The sequence below is a fragment of the Marmota monax genome, unplaced genomic scaffold (genome assembly GCF_021218885.2).
Source record: "Marmota monax isolate L192 unplaced genomic scaffold, Marmota_monax_Labrador192_F-V1.1 WCK01_AAM20220418_F8-fsc00055, whole genome shotgun sequence".
Taxonomy (NCBI): domain Eukaryota; kingdom Metazoa; phylum Chordata; class Mammalia; order Rodentia; family Sciuridae; genus Marmota; species Marmota monax.
In genome coordinates, this window is record NW_026695205.1 from 5,576,990 (window position 1) to 5,602,329 (window position 25,340).

The window sequence follows — 25,340 nt, forward strand, 5'->3', positions numbered from 1 at the left end:
TGATATTGATGGATGTAAAATTTTATTTCCTTATCCAATAAAGGGCATCTCTAGAAATTCTACTGACAAAGGGCAGGCAGAATTGGACACCTCACTAAGGGAACCCTGCCAGCAAGAACCAGCAAATGAGGGAGACACAAGCAAGGTTAAAAAAAAAAAAAAAAGTTTAGGGAAAAGCTCTAATAGTGAATCAATTTGCTGTTGTAGGGAAAAACATTCATAGCTTTTTTGTGTGTGTGTGAGAGGGAAGCTGTACTGGGAATTGAACCCAGTAGTACCACTTTACCAGTGAGCCACATCTCCAGCCATTTTTATTCATTTAAAATAAGGTTTATTTAAAATAAAGAGGTTCTTTGTTTAACTGCTGAGGCTAGCATGGAATTTGTGATCCTTCCTTGGCCTCCCAAGTCACTGGCATTATAGGTGCGTGTGTGCCATTGTGCCTAGCACTCCATAGCTTTCTAGGTGTCACAAGTTAACTGGGGTGGAGTCTTATTTTCTTAGTGTTATATTGCTTAGAGTGTTGAGAAAATAAGGACATAAAACTGATAGTATTTACAAATTATAAATCAAAGGAATTTTATCAAGGCAGAAGATCAAGTAGAATTTCAGTATTGAGATTAATCTCATTTTGCAATTATTAAATTTTTATTTTTATCAAAACAAAATCACATTATATATATATATATATACATACATATATATTTTGTTTTTAAAGAGAATTTTTTTATTATTTATTTTTTAGTTCTCGGCGGACACAACATCTTTGTATGTGGTGCTGAGGATCGAACCCGGGCCGCACGCACGCCAGGCGAGCGCGCTACCACTTGAGCCACATCCCCAGCCCCACATTTTTTATATTTGAAGTTGGTCTAAGGTCAGTATTTATAATAGAGGGAAAATATTCAAGGACTAATGATTATCCCTAAAAATTGAAAACAAAGAATACTGATTCATAAATCCTTTTTTCCTTCTGCAAGAGCCCTACTAAGTAATCAGGGCAAGTATTGTTTGCATTTTACATAAATAGGGAGGCTATAAAATTTGCTTAATGTGAAACACAGACTTCATGACTGATTTTGTGTGTGTGTACACGCATTATATTATGGTACTTAATATTATTGATGGTTGAAATGTCATCAGGGCTGGATGAACTGAAACCCTCCATCAAGTGGCAGTCTAGAGAGACAAGCATTTTTCTATATAATTTGATTTCCTGTTCTGAGTAAATCTACCATCTGAACATGAAAAACATGATTAGAAAACACTAAGCCACTATATTACTCCAATAAAGAGCCTTTTGTGGGGATGCGGTGGTAGGGCACCAGATATTAAACCCAGGGGCACTCAATCACTGACCCACTCCCCAGCCCTATTTTGTATTTTATTTACAGACAGGGTCTCACCGAGTTGCTTAGCATCTCGCTTTTGCTGAGGCTGGCTTGGAACTCGTGATCCTCCTGCCTTGTCTCCTGAACTGCTGGGATTACAGGTGTAAGCCACAATACCCCGCGAAAGAGCCATATATATATATTTTTAACTCCAAGTAAAAAGGAACTTACAAAAAAGTCCCAACCAAAAAAAAAAAAAAAGCATATTGTGAAATTTTGATACATTATTGTGAAGAATCCTTCCTGGGTTATATTCGCCTACAGACTTGTCATATGAGTGACACATCCAGATTTGATTTTAGCCTTGGTGAAGCAAAGAGGACAAAACTCAAGTTCAACTTTCTGGATGGTGTGAATGATTCAGTGAGCTCCTTTCTGCTTCTGAGTCTGCTGGCCAGGAGACCTGGATGTGATAGGGCTTCAGTTCCTGAGAGGAAACAGAATCTGGGGCGTTGCTCATGAGGTCATGTCCCCGGAAGGATTTTGGGAAGGCTATGACATCTCTGATGCTTGCAGCTCCAGTGATAAGGCACATCAGTCTGTCTAACCCTGTGAGTAGAATACAGTTAGCCAATGAGAAATACATAGTAATCAAATGTTGGGAATGTCTTAGTTTTTCTATAAAATTTGTAGAGAACTTTATTTTTGGTGATACTGGAGACCAAACCCAGGGCATCACATATGCTAGGCAAGCACTCTTAACACTGAACTACAATTCTATATATAACTTCTAAATAAAATCTAGGCTGCACCAACCATAGTATTCTGTTTTTACAGAACTGAACTGGACATGGTAGTGGTGTATGCCTGTAATCACAGTGGCTTTGGAGGCTGAGGAAGGAGGATTCCAAGTTTGAGGCCAGCCTGAGCAATTTAGCAAGATTCTGCCTCAAGGAAAGGAGGGAAAAAAAAGCTCCAGGTGTAGCTCTGTGGTAGAGTCTCCCTGGGTTCAATCCCCAGTACCATAAAAACCTTTCAAATGCAAAATTATGTCAAGTTTTAACTAGTAAAATATACTTTTAGGGCATGTGCTTTTAGCATGTGTGAAGTTCTGGTTTCAATCTCAAGTACCAAAAAATAAATACATACATAAAAATATATTACTGAAATTAAAACAAACTTACATTCTCATAGAACGCTTGACCTCAACTCCACCCGCCACTTATCATAGGCTAAAAACCCCAACTTGAGACAGTGCTATGGAATGAAATGTAGTTTATAAATGTACAAGTTATTTACCTAAGGCAATTCCTCCATGAGGGGGTGCCCCATAATCTAAAGCCTGGAGCAGATGGGACAGTAATTTCACATCTTCCTGAAATTCAAAAGATATTCCATTAAATATAAATACCGAAGGTTCACTAAGTACTGTGTTCAAGGCTTAGGTGCTAATGGGAAATAAAGTTGAGTTAACCTTAATGTGACTTAACTAAGTTATCATGAAAATTCATTAGCAGAGTTAAAACAAAAAAAAACTTTAAAGAGGTTTACAGTTTAGCAAGGGAACAAGACAAATCACAGACAACATGTAGAAAAGTGCCTGGTGCTTAGTAACTGCCACCACTACTGTTCTGCTAATTGGAACGGAATAAGACGGACCAAGGAAGGTGGAGGTGTAGGCTCAAAAGGGCAAGATGAGTAGCAGGCTGTGCTGTCACAGGGACCAAGAGAAAAGCATAAGTATCAAATGCTGCTGGGAGGCAGGAGAGGCTGAAGGCCAAGCACCGGAATAATTCTCCAGCCAGACTCTAGGGTAGGATCTAGTGAGGAACTTCAAAAAATGAGTACCAATCATTTTATTTATGTGGAGCCCAAGCATCAGGGATTTTTTTTTTTTTTTTAAACTGGAAAGGTGATTCAATTTTCTTTTTCTTTCAGTCCTAGGGATTGAACCCAGGTTCTTGCACATACCAGGTAAGCACTCTACCACTGAACCACACCCCCAGCCTTTAAAACAATGTCTCACTAAATTGGCCTAGAACTTGTGATCCTTCTGCCTCAGCCTCCCAAGTAGCAGGGATCATAGGCATGTGCCACCATGTCCAGCAGATGATTCTGTTCTAATGGGCAGTAGGAAAGGGCTAAGAACCACCAGAGGCAAAGAAGTGTATTCTTACTCTTCTGAAAAGCTTGAAAATGAAAGGAATGAAAAAGGTAGGCTGGAAACAGGTCTGGGAGCTTCGGGCAGAAAAGGGCACAGGTTTCACAATGCCCTTAAAATCAAAGAGCACCTGATGTTTTGAGTTTTCCAAACGGGCTCTCACATCCTACTTCATACCTGTTAGTCTCACAAAATTAGTTTTTAGGACCAGATTGATGGATGGTTTCCTTCATGAAACTTATCCTATCCTAGAGAAATCACTGAATTTTTAAATTCTCGACCTTTATTTTTCAACTTTTAAAATTCTGACCAAATCCCACTCTCTATATCACTAAAATATATCCCTACCTTTCATACAGCTCAAATATATCTATTAAAAGGCATAAAATCTCTTCATACTTTTCTCTCTCAACATTTTCAGTTACTGGAAATAACATTTTTTTGGGGGGGATGGTAATGGGGATTTAACTCAGGTGCCTCACCTCTGAGCTATATCCCCAGCCCATTTTAAAAAATTATTTTAGTTGTAGATGCATACAATACCTTTATTTTATATATTTATTTTTTTAAGTGGTGCTGAGGATCAAACCCAGTGCCTCACATATGCTAGGCAAGTGCTCTACCACTGAGCTATACCCCCAGGCCCCCCAGCTCATTTAAAAAATTTTTATTTTTAGACAGGGTCTTGCTAAATTGCGGAGGCTGGCCTTGAATTTGTGATCTACCTGCCTCAGCCTCCAGTCACTGGGATTAAAGACATGCACCACTGTGCCTGGCTTGGAAATGACTTTCGAGTAGTGTAGTGGTCAGCTAGTTGAGCTCAAGAGCCAGTCTTCAATTCCTGGCTCTACTTATCTTGTGCTGTGTGTGTGACTATAGGTCAGGTACTTCATCTGCCTCTTTCTCATCTCTGAAATTTCAAAGAATAAAGGTATCTATCTCATGAGATTACTATGAGGATTAAATGTATCAATGCATAGAAAGTATATAAACAGTTACTGGCATATAATAAGCACTAATGTTATCCTTATTTCACTTACATTTTTAAGTCCTACATTAAAGGTAGAGAGATAAGCTGAAACTATTTGTATCTAGCAAATAATCATGACGGATGTTTAACAAAACCAAGGGAAAAACAGTGAGGCCAGGTTAGATGGTATGTTACCTTCAGTAGTGTCGCCAGGATGTAATGCTGTAGCTCTGCATCGTGAATTCGGATGGAACCTCCTCCAATCTCACTGCCATTTAAAACCAAGTCATAGTGTTGGCTGCGAACCTAGATTCACAGAGCCTTTATATTAGGGAAAACTTCTAGCTTTCTGTTCTACAGATTAAAGATGCTATAGCTACTTAGACAATGTATTAACCACTGGCTCAATTTCTCCTGGGACTTCCAGAACTGGTCCTAGCTGTCTTTAGACTATGAACTTTGAAGTACTTTGTCTTTATTTACATATGTCCTTTTTATTTGGAAATACAGATATAGTACCTTTTCAGGTTCAGTGTACAGGAGGTGAATGTCACCAGGGTGGGGAGCAGTGAATGGGTGGTGGGCTGACTCCAGCTCCAAGGGATTGTCCTCCTTGGGAAGAAAGAGTGGGAAATCCACCACCCAAAGGAAGGAGAACAGGGCTGGGTCACGGAGCACCATACCATTCATTTCCAAAATGTCGGCACAAGCCAGACGTAACTTTCCCAACAGAGAGCACTGCAAACAAAAGATACAAACATTGAGTTAGCTTCTTAACAATAAGCAGCCCACCACCTGGGTTCTGAAGCACTATTCTCTAGGAAAAGAGCAGCCAACTAGAAAATGAGATGTTCTTTCTTAGGAGACAGAGACCTGAAGATGACTAGCAGTCTTAGCTAACTGGGTGGTGAGCACCTAGTAATCCAGTGATTAAGAACACAGACAGCAGAGCTTCAAAGACTTGGCTTGGAGCCTCAGTGTGGCTATTTAGGAACTCTTTTGTGCCCTTATCCACAGTAAAGTGGGGATGAATATATTTAATCCAAGACACTATTGTGATCTTATTAATTTATTCATGTAGTTGTAGATGGACAGAATACCTTTATTTTATTTTTATGTGGTGCTGAGGCTTAAACCCAGTATCTCATGCATGCTAGGCAAGCACTCTGCCACTGAGCTACAGCCCCAGCCCCTTATTTATTTTTGACATGGGATCTCACTATGTAGTCCAGGCTGGCTTTGAACTCCTGGGCTCAAAGGATCTTCCTGCCTAAGCCTCCTAAGTGGGTGGGATTAAAGGCAGCTGGGATTATAGGCATGTAATCCACCATGCCCAGCAAGTTTCCTTATATTAAAAATAATAACAATATCCATACTTCTCTCATGGGTTGGCATGGGCATTAAATGAATCAATATATACACAGTATTTAGATCAGTGGTAAACAGGAGGTACTTAATAAATGCTAACTATGGTGTGCAGAGTTTCCCTGAGAAGGCAGTTTATCAGAAAAGTGTCACATGCCTGGAGATGCCTAGAATGCCACTTTTTTCTTTTTTAATACTTTTTTAGTTTTGATGGACATTTTAAAAAAAATCTTTCTTTTTAAAATTTATTTATATGTGGTGCTAAGAATTGAACCCAGTGCCTCACACATGCCAGGCAAGTGCTCTACCACTGAGCTGCAAACCCAGCCCCTAGGAGGCCACTTTGAGATCCATTCTATTCCCACAGGACACCTTCATTCTGACATTTTTCAGAAAGTTAATGTTACTTCCCACAGTCTGGTGTCTTTCTTTCAAGAAAGGTCCAGCAAGAATTGTAGTCTACCTTCCTTAGAAAGAAACAGCAGAATGTTTGGTTCACACCAAATTAATTTGCAGCAGAATGTTATATAAAATTGCAATGTATTTTTTAAGAAATTCATTAATAATAAAATTTGTATTTAAATGGATTTCTTCACTCTGCTATTGCAGAAGGGAAAGATAATGAATTATATTGAGCTTTGAAGCTGAAAACAAACCTTTCCTTTGAAAGAAATAGTAAGGGAAATATAAATTACAGTGAAAAAAATTGAATTTATGTTTAACATTTACAATATATTTTCAATATTCATGTTTGATTTTTTAAAAATATTTTTAGTTGTTAATGGACCTTTATTTTATTCATTTATTTATATGTGGTGCTGAGAATTGAACCCAGGGCCTCACACATGCTAGGCAAGCACTTTACCACTGAGCCACAACCCCAGCCCCTCATGTTTGATTTTTATACTACGCTTTTGCCTATCTTTCAAAGATTCTTAAAGGTAAATTCAGCCTCCCACATATGCCCTGAAGAATGGTGATTTACACAATGCATGGTAGCACTCACCACCTACAACTACTGCTTTTGAGAAAAAAGGGTCCTGCCTTGACTAAGCGGGTCCAGGAGTGTCTTTCAGCCTGCAGCCCTCCAGCAGTCTGAGCCGTCCCGCCACACTCTTGGTAATGCACTATGTACAAAAGTCAGCAACTACCAAATTTCCTTCATCTGCAAACCTTAAAAATGAAAAGTGTTTCATGGTTATATAACTAAAACTATTGACCCTCTACTCAGGCAGATTTCCTAATCTGAGTCAGATCTAATTTGTGTGATGATGCCAATGGAGTCTGACAGCTAATGAAAAGACTCCAGTGTTCACATAGTGCATTAAGAAGTACTGAAAGACACATAACAGTGGATGCAGCTCCATCTCTGAAATTAACAAGTCATTTTAAATGTGCACATCCACAGGAGAAGAGAGGCAACATTTAGCATCCATTGCACAGATGCCTGCAGGTGACTTCTTACTGCTTTCTTGTGCTCTCCGGCAGTCAGGAGGACTACATCATCTTCTTGAATCTCCATTAGTCTAATTAATTCCAATCTTTGTTTCTCCAGTATGAATTTAGCAACTGGTGAATTCCAGTTTTCCTTGTTTTTTAGGAATACAGGTAAGACCTCCTGTGATAAAGAAAAAGAATCACTTACTTTGTGTGTGTGCATCTGTGGTACTGGGGACTGAACCCAGGCCCTTATGCATACTAGGCAAACCTCTGCCACTGAACTACATCCATAATCCTTACTCATATTTTTTAAAAAGTGAGATTGATTCATTTTCTCATAGTACAAAGATTTCTTGCTCCCAGTGGAATTTATATGAGATTATCACTATTCTCTTCCTTGAATCCCTTCAAAATGATAAAAAGGAATTTTATTTTTTGTGGTTTTGGGGACTAAACACAGGGGGCATGTTACCACAAGCTATATCTCTGGACTGTTTCATTTGAGAGTGTCTTGCTAAATTGCTGAGGCTAGCCTCCAACTTGTGATCTTGCCTCAGCCTTCTGAGTAGCTGGGACTACAGGCGTGCATCACTGAGCACTGCATAAAAGGAATTTAAAAAAATAATCTCACCACAATTAAAAAAAAATGGGAATGAAGCATAGGGAGTAATATTAGTAGATGAGAAATTTCTGATAGATTCCAAGCGAATGATATAGGGATGGTTAAGGAAGCAGGATGAAGAAGGCTCTGGCCTAGGAAAGAATGGAGGCAGCTTCAGCACAGGAAGGAACTGTTTTACCCAGCAGAATCCTGGAGAGGCTTAGGACTCATACACCTTGAGTCCCCAGGGTAACAGCCAAGTAACCTTGTTGCTCACCCTAAACCTATCCATTTACAAAGCCTTTCCTAGGACCCTGTATTTCCAACCAGCTTTTAGAAGGCCTTATATTTAAACATGCCCAATCACCACACATTGAAGAAATTCTTCAGCATTTTTAAAAAAATCATTAAAATCGGAATAAAATAGAATGAAAAGAGCTACTAGAAATACAAACATGAGGGCTGGGGATGTGGCTCAAGCGGTAGCGTGCTCGCCTGGCATGCGTGCGGCCCAGGTTCGAGCCTCAGCACCACATACAAACCAAGATGTTGTGTCCGCAGAAAACTAAAAAATAAATATTAAAAAATTCTCTCTCTCTCTTTTAAAAAAAAAAAAAAGAAATACAAACATGAAAAAAAGTTCAACAGAAGACTTGAGGAAATCTAGAAAACAGAATAAAAGGATGGAGAAAATGATAGGAAAGGACTTGGGGGGGGGGAAAGCAATATAAGCTATGTGAAAGGGTTCAACATACAACTCGGAGAAATGCTAGAGATAGATCAGAAAAAATGATGACATCAAAACAATAAGAGCTGGTCGGTGATAGAATTGGTGTGCAGCATGTGTAAGGCTCTGGATCAGTCCCCAGCCCTAGAAACAAAACAATCCAACAAAATAATTAAATAGTAAAAGAAATTTCCCCAGATGAAGACATGAGCTTTCATACTGAAAGGGCCCTTCAAGTGTACAATACTTGAATAAAAAAATGATCCAGGCTAGGTGCAGTGGCACATACCTGTAACCTGGCAGCTTGGGAGGCTGAGGCAGGAGGATCACAAATTCAAAGCCAGACTCAGCAATTCAGCAAGACTGTGTCTCAAAATAAAAAATAAAAAGGCCTGGGGATTTGGCTTAGTGGTTAAGTGCTCCTGGGTTTAATCCCTGGTATCAAAAAAAAAGTGATCCAAACTTGAAATTTTAGAACATCAAGATTTGGGAGGGGCTGGTGTTGCTCAGATTAGGGTACTTGCCTCACATGCATGATTCCCTGGGTTCAGTCCCCAACACTGACCCCCATCCCCGGAAAAAAGTTTTCAGGAGGCTGAAAACTTCCAAAGAGAAAAATAATCAAATAATCATGTCTGCTGTAAAGGAAAAAATCCATACAAACATTATACTTCTCATCAGTAACAGCAGATGGGAGAAGTAATAACCATGGCTATGTGGTATGGCTATTTAAATTTAATTAAAATAACAGCAGCACATGCCTGTAGTCCATTACTTGGGAGCTTACCCAAGAGGATCACTTGAGCCCATGAGTTTGAGACCATATGAACAGCCTAGGCACCATATTGAGATCCTGTTTTAAAGCAATCCTCCTCAAAAAAGAATTGGAGGGGTTGCGGCTGGGGCTCAGTGATAGAGCACTTGCCTGGCACACGTGAGGCACTGGGTTCGAGCCTCAGGACCACATAAAAATAAAGGGAGCTGGGGTTGTGGCTCAGCAGTAGAGCACTTACCTAGCACATGCGAGGCCTTTGGTTTGATCCTCAGCACCACATAAAAACAATTATTGCATCCAACTACAGCTAAAAAATAAATATTACAAACAAACAGGGCTGGGGTTGTGGCTCAGTGGTGGAGTGCTTGCCTAGCACGTGTGAGGCCCTGAGTTCGATCCTCAGCACCACATAGAAGTAAATAAAATAAATATTTAAAAAAAAAAATTGAGTGCTCTACCACTTGCTAAGTCATCCAAGCTGGCCTCAAACTTGCCAATCCTCCTGCCTCAGTCTCATGAGTAGCTGGGATAACAGGCTGTACTACCATCCCAGGCTTGCAAGAATGTTGATCTGGCTGAAGCAAAGGTATAGACTATAAAGAAACAGGAAATGAATGAGACTGTCTAAAAAGTGAAGTCTCATTTGACTGTTGTCAGGCTGGTCTCAAACACAAAATGTGTCTGTCGAAGTTGGATATAGAGTCTTAAAATAGGTATAGGAAGAACCCTGAATACTGGAAGTCATTCATGCTTGTAATGCTTTTTGTTAAACCTTGAGCATGTAGGGCTCTATTTATTTTCCAAATTGGATAAAAATACCTTTATTTAAATGGAATATGTTTGAGCTTTCATACTCTGATAAATGTTAATTCAATTAAATTGAAGTCTTAGAGTTATACCCAGGGGTAACATTAACTTTAAAGATAAATAGAAGAAAAGTCAAAGCGTGATCTGAAATAACAAGACCCTCAAAATTAATGATATCTTAAAAGCTCAAGCAATCAGTTAAAAATACTGAATTCCCAAAAGGAAGAAAACTGCTTTAATCAATTCCTTACCTCTTTAAAATGGTCAGCTGCAAATTTTCTAATGGACTCAATGTCTTTCTTTTTTAAGTAATTCTGATGAAAAATAAAGAAAACTCATTAATATGACACTCAGCTTCATAAACGTGTTTATAACATCAATGGAACACAAATATATTTGTTTTTTTTCATCACAATAGTGAGATTTAATACAAATTTAATTTCTGCTACTAAATTACAAATTTTCCTGCCATCCTTTGGGATGATCCTGTTCTCTAGGAAGACACAAACCAGAGCAGGAAGCGGTGAGGAAAACCAGGCCCCAGCTGCCTCACCTCCTTACCTACCTTAACCTCACCCAACCCCACCAAAGCCACTAGAACTCTAAATGACCAAAAATAATTTTTTTTTTTTTCTGTATGAGGAACTGAACTCAGGAGTGTTCTTCATCTGAACTACAGCCCAAGTGCTTTTTTTAAATCATTACTTTTTGAGTTGGGGCCTCACTAAGTTGCTGAGGCTGGCCTCAAACTTGTAATTCTCTTGCCTCGCTCTCCTGAGTAGCTGGGCTTACAGGTGTGTGCTACCTAAACAGGCTTCTAAATAACACTTTTTTTTTTTTTAAAGAATTTAACTCTTATTTATTGATTGATTGACTTTTCAATACGGTGTTGAGGATTGAACCCAGTGCCTCACATGTGCTAGGTAAGTGCTCTACCACTGAGCTACAACCCCAGCCCTAAATAACACATTTTTAAAACTTATTATAGGTCTTATTTTTCCCAATTATGCAGGTCTCATTGGAAAGAGCTGTGTCTGTATTCCCCAGAAGTCTTTAGATGTGGAATACAAAGGATAAATAAAATATAACTGAACTGTGAAAGAAAATATTTCAGATCCACAAAAGGATTCAGAATTTATTGAAGGTTTCTTAAAAATTCTTTATATCTTGCTTTTGATAAACTGGATTAAGTTTTTTTTAATGTTTTCTTCTTTTTTAAAAAAATATTTTTTAGTTGTTGATGGACCTTTATTTATTTGTATGTGGTGCTGAGAATTGAACCCTGTGCCTCACGCAATGCTAGGCAAGCGTGCTACCACTGAGCTACAACCCCAGCCCCTGGATTAAGTTTCTTAAAATTCTTTGCATCTAATTTCAAATTATCTTAATGTCTAAGTGAGACATTGGTCGTCCTCAGGTATTCTCATGGGGCATTTCATTAGTAACAGGAGATACAAAGAGGTGAAAAATAATATATATTCCTGTAGTCTACTAAGAGAAGAAAAGACACACGAGGCAAGCACTGTACCAACTTAGCTATATCCCCAGCCGAAAAGATACACTTGAAACAGGGTAAATAATACCAACAGGCAATAAGTTATCCTGGCATACCTGAACACACTTTTTATTTGGACTAGAGAGAGTATGGATACCAAATTACTTTCCACTGAACATAGGAAGTGAATATAGAGTAATAAGACAAGAGTTCTTTCCCCCATTCTAAATATACTATGTATCCAAACGAGCATAATCTTTCAAAATAGTAATCTGATTGAAGAAACTTCTGGAATGACTCATTACTTTCAAAGCAAGTATACTTATTACAGTACCAAATGTGTCCCTTCACTTTACAGTGAGTGCTTGCTCAGCCCAACCACTCTCCTTTCTCCTCTTACCTCCCTTTCTTTTTGCTTTTTTAGTGCCACCTCCTTTGCTTCCCCTATTGATGCCAGAATCTTCAGAACACCAAAAATCAACAGGCCAGGACTACGCTAGGTGCTAAGAGTCTTTGGATAAACCAACACTATGATTGAAATGCTAAATCCTATCCAGCATTTATGCTTATAAAGTATTGCCAATGAAATTATCCCAAATGAAGTACAATAGCAGTGTACAGCCGTGTTTAAAAGAAAGGAAAAAAAGAGGGTGGCCAAGATCTCGAATATAAACTCACATTCTTAAGGTTTATTGTTCTCTACTTAGAGTTTTAGGGACACTGCTAGATTTTGAAAAGTACATATTTTTATTTAAAGAGAATAGTTCTTCCTCAAGTTTAAATGTACCAATGTTAAACATATTTACTTCCAAAACATACACTATAGAAAAAACAGAACTATGCTTCACTTACTGCTCCTTCACGGACACACATGGCTTTGACAGCTCCTTGGGGCTTACTAAGTGCATCTTGAAGAAATCTGACCTCTGTGTGTTTGAACACATTACTGATATCGACAATCTGGTGAAAGGGCAACAAAAAGAGATAATTAAACATGAAGTCATTTTTATCTCAAAAACATTTTACAAATAAGATTTCAAAGAAGGGAATAGATCTTGATAAGTTAATATTTACATTCAAAGAGTGCTAAGCACTATGCTCATGGATTGAGCATTATAACTTGTATTTTACAAATATTTATTTCATTCATACAAGAGTACTAGGCTGACAGTCTATCTCCATTTCATAAATGAGTAAACTGGGGCACAGAAAAGAAAGTAAGTTGTCTAAGATGACAAAGCTAGTAAATGGCCAGGATGTAACCCAAGCAGTTGGACTTAAGACCCACTATTCCATATTACAAATGAAGATATGAGTAGTTAAGTTGGTAGCTATATGTACAGTTATGACTTTGTATGCATCCTATTTTTAAAAATATTTTTTAAGATGGACACAATATATTTGCTTTATTTTATTTATTTTTATGTGGTGCTGAGGATCGAACCCAGTGGCTCACATGTGCGAGGCAAGTACTCTACCACTGAGCTATAACCCCATCATCATATTTTTTTCATTCTAAAAACTGAGCACAGGGCTGGGGATGTGGCTCAAGCGGTAGCGTGCTCGCCTGGCATGCCTGCGGCCCGGGTTCAATCCTCAACACCACATACAAACAAAGATGTTGTGTCTGCCGAGAACTAAAAATAAATAAATATTTAAAAAATTTCTCTCTCTCTTAAAAAAACAAACAAACAAACAAAAAAAACTGAGCACAGATTTTATTGACTAGGCAGAATTCAATTTCTAAGAAATTTTTGTGAGAACTGAGGTTCAGAAATACCAGCAGCATTACAAAGTTCAAGGGCTACTGCTTTCTCAGAGCAAATAATGGAAAGCCTGGTAATGAAACTGCTCTATATAAATTCTACTCTTGTCCTTTCATACACACAGATATTAATAATCTGAATAAATGTCTTCAAGTGTTTGAGTTTTTTATTGACCAAGGAAAATGAAGAACTCTGGATCATTTGCCTTCCAAGTACCATGATGGCTTAAAAAATTGAAATAGAAAGCATACTTTTTTTTCTTTCAAGTTACTATTCATGTCCCTCTAATCAATAACTGGTAAGTACTGTAATAAAAACTTTATAGCAAGTATCTTGCTCTTGGAAATGGATCTTGGAACACATTAGATAGAAAAAAAGCAATTTAATGCTAACATGTTATTCTTTTTTGCTATAGTTCTGTAACAAGGTAACAAAAATATAACAGTGTGTAACATAAGTTTCATTAAAATGGTTTAAGAGACTGTGGAACTATTTGAGAGCAGGATTCTGGAAAACTGTGGAGAAATACCTTCATGCCAAAGCGAGTGTCAGGTTTATCAGTTCCGTAGGTGGCCAATGCCTCAGCAAAGGTCATGGAAGGAAAAGGAACTACCAAAGGGTCTTTGTCACTGGGCCAGGAATACTGGAGCAGACCCTCAATTAAACTCTGGATCCCAGTCTGGTCTACAAAAGACATTTCTATGTCAATCTGAAACCAAAATAACACAAGGAGACTAACTTGGAATAGTCACACACACTACATGTATATATACATTTCTCTGCTTTCAATTTACCACAGGATTCTGTACCAAAAATACTTACAATATATATAGAGAGTGTAAATATTATTGCATATCTTCTTTAGGTCAGGCACTATGCTAATGCCTTGTATTAACTTGCTTAGTTCCCACAACCATCTCATGGCTTAAGGCTCAGAGAAGCTGGGTAATTTGCCTGTGTACCCGGCATCAAGAAGTTGTGAAACTACATGTGATCCCAGGTTTGTCCAACTCCATAGCCTATGATTTTTTACACTTTATCATACTTATTAATATGCTATCATACAGAAATAAAATCATAATGGCTTTGATAAGTCCACAGATAAACAAATTAAATATCAATATACAGAATTACAAGTTTTTTTTTTTTAATTTATTTTTTAGTTTTAGTTGAACACAATACCTTTATTTTACTTATTTATTTTTATGTGGTGCTGAGGATCGAACCCAGGGCCTCACAGGTGCTAGGTGAGAGCTCTACTGCTGAGCTACATCCCCAGCCCTAGAATTATAAGATTTTATTATGCAAGAAATTTGCTTTAAGGACTTTCAAGTCAGTAACAATCAAACATTGATGACAACTCTGGCATTCCTCAGCTGATGACCATGCTCCTCATGAAAAGGACACATGAAATAGACCAAAATTTGGATAATGAGAGCCTCAACTGCAGGTGAATTTAACTACATATGTGCAGGATAATACTTAATGAGAAGTTAGGTATATAAAGTTACTTCCCTGGTGTTCATGTAACTTTGTACCTGAGTAAACTCGGGCTGCCTGTCTGGTCTTGAACCTTCATCTCGATAACATCGGGCAACCTGAAAGTATCTACAAGTGAAACAAAGCACCAACTGAGTCATGGGTTTAAGAACACACAAACTTATCACGAGGCAGATTGTGAGATAAATTAATAATGATACCTCAAAGACATAAGAAACTTTTTTTTTTTAAAATGATACTTTAATTGGATACACAGCTGATCCAAGAGAAGTTACTATTCTATATATTGTTTCTAAAATATTCTCTGGCCCCTTAGGACAGTAGTAATTAGAATGTCATGTAAACCATTGGATGCTTTTTTTCCTAGTCAGTGCTTCTCAGCATTTTACTTTTTTGCTCTAGCCAGACTGAGGTACTTCTGCTGTAGGAACACACTGTAGTTTCCTGTTCTATGCCATTGCATGTTCATCCCCACCCCTGCTGAAATGCAGCTCTCTGAGGGTGTGACTCAGGATGCTTTCAATGTAATTTCAAACCTCTTCATACTCAGTTTGTAAAGTTCTTTTTTATTCTTTGTGACAGGGCCTCACTGTTGCTCAGGCTGGTCTCAAGCTCATGGGCTCAAGTCATCTTCTGTCTCCCAAGTAGCTGTGACTACAGACTCACTCCACTGAACCTGGATCACAGTTTTCAAATTTCCATGCATTTATATTTTGGTTTATTTTACAGTTGGTTTTATTCATTGTTCTATTCTGCTTTGCTAGTCTTATTAACTCATGACAACAAAACCTTCTTTTTAACCTTGTCACATCTATCAGCATAGACCTTTGTACGTGGTAGATACCAAATAAACTTTTTTTCCCTTCAGTACTGGGGATTGAACCTAGGGGTGCTCTACCATTAAGCTACATCCCCAGTCCTTTTTGTTTCTTATTTTGAAATAGGATCTTGCTAAGTCGCCGAGGCTGGCCTGGAACTTGTGATTCTCCTGCCTTAGCTTTCATCACTGGGCCTAGCAATAAATTTTTACTAAATGAGGACTACTATGAAGTTTTCAGGGTATTTTATTAAGTATTTTTTGAATTCCTATAAATTTTACAACCTTAAGAGGCCAGACAATTTTTTTGAATTTTTTCCCTTTCTTTCATTTCTCCCTTTTCATTTTTTTTGACAACTTTTATAGCATAAAAAACTCACCTGTCTAAACCACCAACCATCAGAAGCTGCTTAAACTGTTGAGGACTCTGAGGGAGAGAATAAAACTTTCCAGGTTCCCGGGATGGTACTAGAAACTCTTTGGCACCCTTTTAAAGAGAGAGAGGGAAAGGGGAGACATTATTAAAAAAATAAACCCAAGGTATAACTGACTGATGGAAGTGTATACTTCAGCTCATCAATGAAATTAACTAAAGAGCAATGTTCCCCAGTGAACTTAGGTGCTGTGTCAATGTCCTTTGAAACGATGCTGATTTGGACACTGTGGCTAGAGACAAATGAGGTCAGGGGATATGGGACCAGCAAGCTTCTGAGGATCTCATCTGTGTGTCTGTTGTCTCAGCACCAATGCAGACAGTGGGTGCTGAGCAACAGAGAAGTGCTTCTGACTAAGATGGGGGTGGAGAAGAGCTTGGAGTATGATATACATTTCAGGAGAGTTGCTCCCAGCACAGAGAAGAGATGGTAAAGAGGGCGGTTAAACACACACACACACTTACACACTTAGAAATGTCTGTTTGGTTTAAAAAAAAAAAAAAAAAAAATTTTTTTTTGTACTGGGGATTGAACCCAGGGACAGTCTACCACTGAGCTACATCCCAGCCCTTTATTTTATTTCATTTTGAGACTGTGTCTTGCTAAGTGACTGAGGCTGACCTTGAACTTGTGATCTTCCTGCTTCAGCCTTCCAAGTCACTGGGATTATAGGCATGTGCCACCATGCCCGGCTGAAATGTCAGTTCTTTTTTTTTTTTTTTTTTTTTTGTAGTTGTAGATGTACAGAATACCTTTATTTTATTTGTTCATTTTTATGTAGTACTAAGGATTGAACCCATTGCCTCACATATGCTAGGCAAGCACTATGCCACTGAGCTACACCCCCAATCCCAGCCCCAAAATGTCAGTTCTTAATAAACAAGGGTTTTGTTTTTAAGGAACCAATTCATTAACGATTTACATCTATGAATTGCAAGGAAAAGAAATCTCCATGGAATAAAAGATTCTGACTCAAATTACTGACTCAATTTTCTCAATTCTTAAGAAAATCTAGTTAATGTGACCATCCTGTGGCAGTAAGTAAAACGAAATAAAAATAAAAGTGGACCAAGTGAATACAAAAGCAAAGTGGTCCAGTTTTACAACTAATAAGACATTATTAATAGAATGATTTCAGGAATATACATACCCCTGGGGTTCTCTTAAACAGTGTTGGGGTTTCTATATCCACAAACCCTAAAAAGAAAGAAATATCAGAATTTAGTAGATAGGAATTTTTCAAATATGATGTCTATACTACAGTCCAACAAATGAAAGGCTCTCCTTTAATTAATAACTTGGGCTGAAATAAGCTGCCAACCCTAGTTTTATTGGTTTTTATAAGTCCAAGAAGTAATCTGAAGCTTTTCAAAAGATTCTGTTTTTTTATAAAGCTGATACTTTTGATACAAAATAATCCTAAATACTTGATGGATTCTTGTTTACTAAATTATTCTGCTATTCAAAACGTTCTAAGCGTAGGGACAATAACACAAATAGTGCAGATTTTCCCCAGAACTAATCAAGGTATCTAGTTAAATTCACAAGCCATTTACAAGGTTCCAGCAAAAGTAAACAATAAACAAACAAAACATTAAGAAAACTTCTGCTGTAGAAACAGAAAAAGGGCTGTCCTGCCTTCAATAACAATGGGAAATGCTAGGTTAACCAATGTAACAGGTATTACTACCTTCAAAAGGAAGTATATGTGACCCAGTGAGCACCTAGTGACTAAATTATGCTCTAGGACAAACACCTGTAAAATAAATTTTCTTCAAAAACTACACATGGCGTCAGTTCCAAATTTCTCCCAATACCTGACCCATGACGGAAGGAGAGGATAAAATAAAACTGAATACAACCTAAGAGATGCTAAAAAGCCCCAAAGGATATTCAGGCTTTCCCTTACCATGGAGATTACAAAGGTACTCCCGCATTTTCATGACCACCTGGGACCTCAGTCGCAGATTGTACTGCATTTGGAAACTACGAAGGTCTAAGTAGCGATACTGCAAACGAAGAGCTTCCGTTTTCTAAAAAAATTTAAAGATTTTTATGTTTACTTTTTGAATTACAGGTGTTATCTTTAGCTCTGTCCTTAGCTTCTATCACCAGGAAGCCTACAGCCTGCTATCTGCACCATGTGTACACCTTGCCAGCCTCAGCTCCTACAACTTCTAAGTTTGTTACTAATACAGATTTTACATTTCTTACTATTCATGAGTATTAACATCACCCTTCACTGATTTGAAATTTACCTATTAAACATTAATCCATTCATTAAAGTCCATAATTGACTAGTGAAAATTCTAAAGATCTTTTAAAAAGACATATCAATCAGCAGGGTGGCATATGCCAGTGGCTTGGGAGGCTAAGGCAGGAGGATTGCAAGTTCAAAGTCAGCCTCAGCTGTTTCAAAATTAAAAATAAAAAGGGCTGGGAGTATGGCTCAGTGGTTAAGTGCCCTTGGGGTTCCATCCCTGCTGCAAAAACAAAACAAAATAAACACATCAAAAACTGCTGACTTAATTATTACCTGGAGGGGACCCTTGACTACAAGTGTAAGGAATGTAAAGGGATGGCAGGTGGAGCCTCCTCTGCTGTACTGGCAGAAATGGGTGAGGTGTGCTTATGTTCAAGGCTGAAAATCTGCATCCATCTTTGTGCTGAGTACTTTTTTTAAAGAATGTCATATCCCTCCAAAATAGCTCCTTTCTTAGATAATAGAAACAGAAATAGTAAGAAATACCTCTAAATTCACTTTCTAAATGCTTATCTTGAGAAATCTGTATATTTCTTTCTCACATTGAGGTCAACTCTGTAATTTTATTATTTTTTTTCTGAGTATTGAGAACTTATATTTATAAGACTAAGTGGCTACAGAATTAATTTAAATGTTCCTGAATAGATCACTTTAAAATGAGGTATATAGGACTGGATAGAACACTGGCATGGCATATTAGGCCCTGGGTTTAATCCCCAGCACTCTAGTAAAAAAGCCTGTAACAGTGACCCAGCTGAAAATCATCTGGATGTACTTACCCAGTGCTACCTAGCTCCGGTGATCCCTCAAACTTTGGCAAAGAACATCTTGAATTACAGTAATTCTATTTACATGTTTGGGCTTGAGAAGTCACTCTAACCATAATTTTATCACTCTTAGAGGCTTAAATTTAATAGGTGCAGGATTCCCCTACACCATTCAATGATTTCCAAGATAGATATAAATTTTCTTACAAAACATTAAACATTTTGGAGCAACAAAGAAATTAAATATAACACCTCTAGTCTTAAAGATAGACCCATATTTCAACCTGTCTGAAAAAAGTTTAGGTGTTTACAGACTGTAACAGCTTAATGAACTGCCGCTATTTAAGAACAATTTGTTGGTAAGATGTTTAATTTTGTAGAAGGTAAACTTTTTCTTTAAAAAGCTCTGAAAATTCTGGTCATCAAATAACAGAAGTTAGTACCTTCACAAAGTCTTTAATTTCAAAGGGCAGTTTCTTGCAGGAATTCAAAAGCTCAGCTGTTTTAACTTTGATTTCAATCTCACCTGTTGGCATTTTCTTAAAGACAGAGAGAAAAGACCTATTTTAAAATCTGCTGATCAGGACATGTACATGATGCACATTTACAAAACACACAACTTTATTCATAGATGTAAAATGTGTAGGTCCTTATTAGAGTGTATAGTATATACGTCTGTGCATGGCTTTGATGTTCTTGTGCCTACCCATGGATGATACTTTGTCTTAGCATGCATATTTATATAGATGTGTTTGTAATGAAGATGTTGAAATCTATAGGTTTATCGGTAGAACTTACTGAGCATTTAGTGCCTAACGGACAACAGGTCTATATTGCCTGAATGTGTATAAAGATATTGCCAATGCAAACAGGTAAAATTTACATAAACAGTTTCTAAACTACTAACTGCATTTTCCTGTCCTGGAGGTCGGGAAATGACTGTTCCGGACACTTGCACCACAGATTCCAGAGGGGCTTCACATAGAATCTTCTTTACAGAAGCAGCTGTCTACAGAGGAGGAAAACAGTTCCAAGAAACAAATGAACTTACAGGTGTCTGAAAGTTTATGGCTTAGAAAAATGTTAATATTCACAACTTACCTCCCATAATACTTCCCATAAGATGACTGTATTATAATACATTTGGCAAACTGCATCCTTATTTTGACTCCATGTAATATAGCAAGTAAAACTATCAGTTAAGAATTTTAAAAACTTTCTCAAAGGAAAATAAGAACAACTATTAGTAATGCAAACACCTCCCTCATACTTTGAAGACAACTGTCTCCAGGGTTAGTCTAAGGGGCAGTTACGTCCAATAGCGATAATGGACTATACGGTAGCTATGCTCACCTCCAAGTCCTCGTTCTCCAAATAGTTCACCGCTTCTATTTCACTTAGCTGAGTAAATCTTATTTTCCTTTGACATAGAAGCATTTGTAAAAATTACCACAACTAGGCACCCACAGTGCCCAATGGGCATGACGGCAGTTCTTTTATCTAATGTGAATGGTAAGTATTTAGAGCAGGTCTTCCCTTCGCTGGGCTCAAAATGCAAAAGGTATAGAAAGATAGAAAAGATAAAAGTTTCCATCTTATCCATGTCTTCAAGGACCTCAGTTCCCCTCCCCAGAAGCACCCAATGTTAGCAGATCCATTTCACAATGCGTATAAACATGCACACAGTGAGCACACATTCCATCTCTTACTATAGTTCATCTGGATAACAGCACTGTACATGTTCGTCTATATCCTGTTGTGGGTTTTTTGTTTGTTTTTTTCATTTAACAATATATCTTGGATTTTTTTCCCTATTGGTAAAGAGATTCATTCTTTTTCCATTCATTCTTTTTTTTTTTTCCTCCAGCGTTTGCTTTTTTTTTTTTTTTTAATATTTATTTATTTATTTATTTTTAGTTCTTGGCGGACACAACATTTTTGTTGGTATGTGGTGCTGAGGATCGAACCCAGGCCGCACGCATGCCAGGCGAGCGCGCTACCACTTGAGCCACATCCCCAGCCCCCATTCATTCTTTTTCTACATCTCACTGTAAAGATGCATATTATTTTTTAAACTAATATCTTATTGAGAGCATTGTAGTTCCCATTTTTTCTATTAAAAATAATCCTGAAATGAATATCATTTTATGTATGACATTTTGCATCTGTGTCTAGATGTAGGATAACTGTAATTTTCCAGAAGTGAAATGAATGGTTCAAAGTATATATGTAATTATAATCTTGATATTGCCAAATTGCTCTCCATACAGCTAGCGATGATATTGTACTCCTTCCAAGAATGTATGAGCACCTGCTTCCCCAAACACAGTGTGTTGTCAATCCAAAGTGTTAAAAACAATTCTGGGTAGTTTTAATTCACATTGCTCTACCTGTGAGTGAGGCTGGGTATACTTCATTTGTCTGCATGCCATTTATATTTTCTGTAAATTTTCTTTCTTTTCTTGTGGTGCTGGGAATGAAGCCCAATGCCTTGTGCATGCTAGGCAAGTGCTCTACCACTGAGCTGTATCCCCAGCCCACTGGTCTATTTTTTTTTTTTTAATTGATTTGTAGTACTCTTTAATTTTTATTTATTTTTTATTTTTTTGGTACTGGAGATCGAACTCAGGGACACTTAACCACTGAGCCATATCCCCAATCTTTTTTGTATTTTATTTAGAGATGGTCTCATTGAGTTGCTTAGTGCCTCCCTAAGTGGCTGAGGCTGGCTTTGAACTCTTGATCCTCCTGCCTCAGCCTCTCTAGCTGCTGGGTTTACAGGTGTGCGCCACCGTGCCTGGCTCTAATAGCCTTCTAGCTATTAGAGAAGCCATTTTCTGTAACATGAGTTGCACATATATATATATTTTTTCCAGTTTGGCATGTTAATGTTGCTTATGGTAGTTTTTAGTTTTTATTAACAATAAGCCCCTGAATTTAAAATCTCAAACACACTCATATCAAACTACTTAGCTTTCTGTAGCCACAGCATCAAAGAAGCTTTTAACAGTAGGACACTTTCTATTACCTCATCCTGGGGAATGACAACTTGAACAAGACCGTGGCAATCTCTTAGGACTAGGAAGATGTTTTGCCTGATTAATGAAAAATAAAATGAACATTTTAGGATAAAATCTCTAAGCCCAAAGTTTAATCAGAGTAAACAAGTTCAATAACAAAACAAAAACCCCAAGCAATTTATCATGTTCCTTTTTTATGAATAACTATGTACTTTCATTAGCTATATTTATGCAATTATTGTCTACATTGCTTATTAATGAAAACAAGTCATTTTTTAAAATTTCAATTTTATTGGTCACTTATATAGCCCACTACTCTTCTATAGATAGTTTATTAATGAAAAAGCAGATTTAAAATTAAAAGAACTTGTGCTGGGGTTGTGGCTCAGTGGTACAGAGCTTGCCTTGCGTGCGTGGGGGCACTGGGTTCGATCTTCAGTACCACACAAATAAATAAAATAAAGGTACTGTGTCCATCTACAACTAAAAATTAAAAAAAAAAATTAAAAGAACTTTTCATTGGCTTAAGTCTGCATAAGATAATTTTATGAAACGTGGAAACTTTTTATAAGGTGCAATTCAGACATAATATGGTATTAGAAATCATTTTTGAAATATAGCAATGTTAAGGTTTTTTTCCTTCCTAAAAAGGTATATGATCTGAAATTTCCTAGAAGAGTTCCAACTACTAATTTAACAATTCTACAAATCACCAAAAAATTCCCCAGATTTCAACCTTTTAACATTCAATCTACACTCCTCATCCTGTCTTTAGTATCTGAAAGAGGTACAGATTTTGGGTTCAGAAAACAAAAATCACCAAATTTACGGGGTAAATATCCACCCACTTGGGACATACACTTTATAAAAAAAAATATTTTATTTTTATTTTTTTAGTTGTACGTGAACACAATACCTTTATTTTTATTTGGTGCTGAAGATCGAACCCAATGCCTCACGCATGGTAGGCGAGCTCACTGAGCCACAACCCCAGGCCCTGGGACATATGCTTTTAAGGTCACACAGCCTATGTATTTTGAATCTCTTCACATATGGTCTGGAATACAGAGCTAAACAACAAAAAATAGGCTCTGATCTTAAGAAACCACTGTTGGTGCTTTTAGGTTTTTTTCCCTACCTAATATTAGGATGAAATAAGCTCTTTCCCCATGCTATTGAAGCTTCCCAGCTGTTTCCAGGATGTGGGCCCATTTCTAGTTTACTGGTCATAGGAACTCTTCCAATTTAGTTAGCCCAGGGCTATTTTTAGTCCATTCCAGGACCAAGCTTCATTTTTATTCTCTTCTGGTACTTACTAAGACTGACACCATTTGGATCTTTCAAAACAAAAATGAGAAATAAGAATTCAGTGAATTTTGAGAGTCCTGCAGGGGTTACAGAAAGCTTTTTATTCTCATGAATACTTAAAACTTTAGTAAAGGTTTGAAATTGCTTTCGGGAAACAATTACCATTCATTCAGGGGTTTCTTGGTGGTATTGGGAGATTTAACCCAGGGGTGCTCTACCACTGAGCTATACCTCAACCATTTTCTATTATGAGACAGGGTCTGCCACTGCTCCTTGGCCCACCATCCACTTATACTTCAATTTACCTTCGGTACTGAATCCATCCACACAAGGTGACTTCTTGGCCTAAGTGAGAAGAACGTAACTCTCCACACGTGTTGGTCCTGGCAACAAAGCTATTGAATTCTTGGAAAAAAAACAAATGTGTAAAAGGCAATATTAAAAATATATTACTTGCAGATTGCTTAAAAATATTCTCAATTCACAGATTCTTAAATATTTCAGGCAGAAATGTGTAAATTAGAGCATGTAGATTCATCCAGTATTAAATTTACCTGCCAATGTGTCAAAAGCCAAGTGAATAACTGTTTGAATGCAAATTTTTGCTTTGGGTTAGGAAACTTAGCTTTTTCTGGATCTAGCAGTTGCACTGACCTAAAATCCTAATTGCCCAATTCTAAATATTACACTTTTTTCCCGAAATGAAATATGATATTAGGAATTAAAGATGTTTGATGGTGCAGTAACAATATAGCTGTAGTATGAAACTAGTGTGTAATAGCCACTTGTACACTGGAAAAATATCAAAAATGTGAAAGGTTCTTTTTGGCTTCCTACTTGTAGTATCAACCAAACAGAATAGACTACAATGCGGTTACCTTTCTAGGGTCGTTAAAAAACAAAAGCAACAACAACAAAAAACAATGAAAAAAAAATGCATAATAAGGAATATAAAAAGGAAATGGTCTGCTTCTCCATACATACAGCTATCAAGACTGGGGGGAAATGGCTGCAAAGAACAGGCTCTTCCCTGTTTTTACCTGGAATTCTCCTCTGTGAACTCAGCGCCAGACTTCGGGAGAAAGAACCCCAGGTTGGCTGGGCTGTCCTTCCGATGGGTCTGGATAAACCCCTGCACAGCTGACTTAACCAGGAAAGGAAGTACATGCTGAGACCCCAGGACGGCGAGAGACGATCACAAATTCCACGCTGCAGGTGTTGGACGGTGCTCAAAACTCTGTTTTGGAAATGCACCTTAGTCCCTTAAAATTTTAGTTCCCACTCTTCTCCAACATTTAAGCCCTCCTCCGCTGAACATCCGGGTACGAGTGTCTAGCAACTACATAAATCTGCAAGGTTTGGAAGGCCCTTGGATGAGTGGATAGGGAAAAGCCCTCTCCCCGTCAGGGCATCACTTTCCACTTCTATCAATGCCGCTGCGCCGAGTGACCATAGGACCAGTGTGAAGCGCGACGCGGAAAGGCCTGTCACCAGGCGCACGCTTTCCTCCTCTTCTCCGCCAGAACGAAGGCTCCCACGGGCAGAACCGGAAAACAAGGAGGAAACAGCCTGCGTTCCAAATCTCCTAGACCTGGCAGCCGACCTAAGCCTTTCCGTAGGAAAAGGAAAGCAACCAAATCAAGAGCACTCCTAGGCCAGAAACCACGCAAGACCCGGGGAGTCAATGGTCCTTGTACCCGCCCAGCCAGCGCCCAGGATTAGAGGAAGGCATTCTACCAATCAGAAAGAAGTTTCCGCCGCCATGCCTACTACGGGCGGAAATAGGAGGGGAA

The 25,340-nt window shown here is 38.0% G+C and overlaps 1 protein-coding gene across 4 annotated transcripts; it reads right to left on the reverse strand.

Moving 5' to 3' along the window:
• Dars2 (aspartyl-tRNA synthetase 2, mitochondrial) lies at window positions 1–25,264 on the reverse strand. Of its 4 annotated transcripts, XM_046430244.2 has the most exons (17): window positions 24,588–25,263; window positions 23,853–23,952; window positions 22,248–22,314; window positions 20,127–20,228; window positions 19,663–19,758; window positions 18,099–18,222; window positions 17,340–17,386; window positions 16,136–16,242; window positions 14,977–15,046; window positions 13,968–14,147; window positions 12,525–12,632; window positions 10,429–10,491; window positions 7,293–7,445; window positions 4,982–5,200; window positions 4,658–4,768; window positions 2,631–2,706; window positions 1–1,940 (listed from the first exon to the last, which is right to left on the reverse strand). In XM_046430244.2, the coding sequence occupies exons 1-17, from the start codon at window positions 24,712–24,714 to the stop codon at window positions 1,726–1,728; spliced, it is 1,965 nt and encodes a 654-aa protein (XP_046286200.1). In that variant the 5' UTR covers window positions 24,715–25,263; the 3' UTR covers window positions 1–1,725. The 4 variants fall into 4 exon arrangements, with proteins under 4 accessions (XP_046286200.1, XP_046286201.1, XP_046286202.1 ...); XM_046430245.2 differs by lacking the exon at window positions 19,663–19,758 and having other exon boundaries at window positions 24,588–25,264; XM_046430246.2 differs by lacking the exon at window positions 7,293–7,445 and having other exon boundaries at window positions 24,588–25,264.
• Window positions 25,265–25,340: the final 76 nt, after the last annotated feature.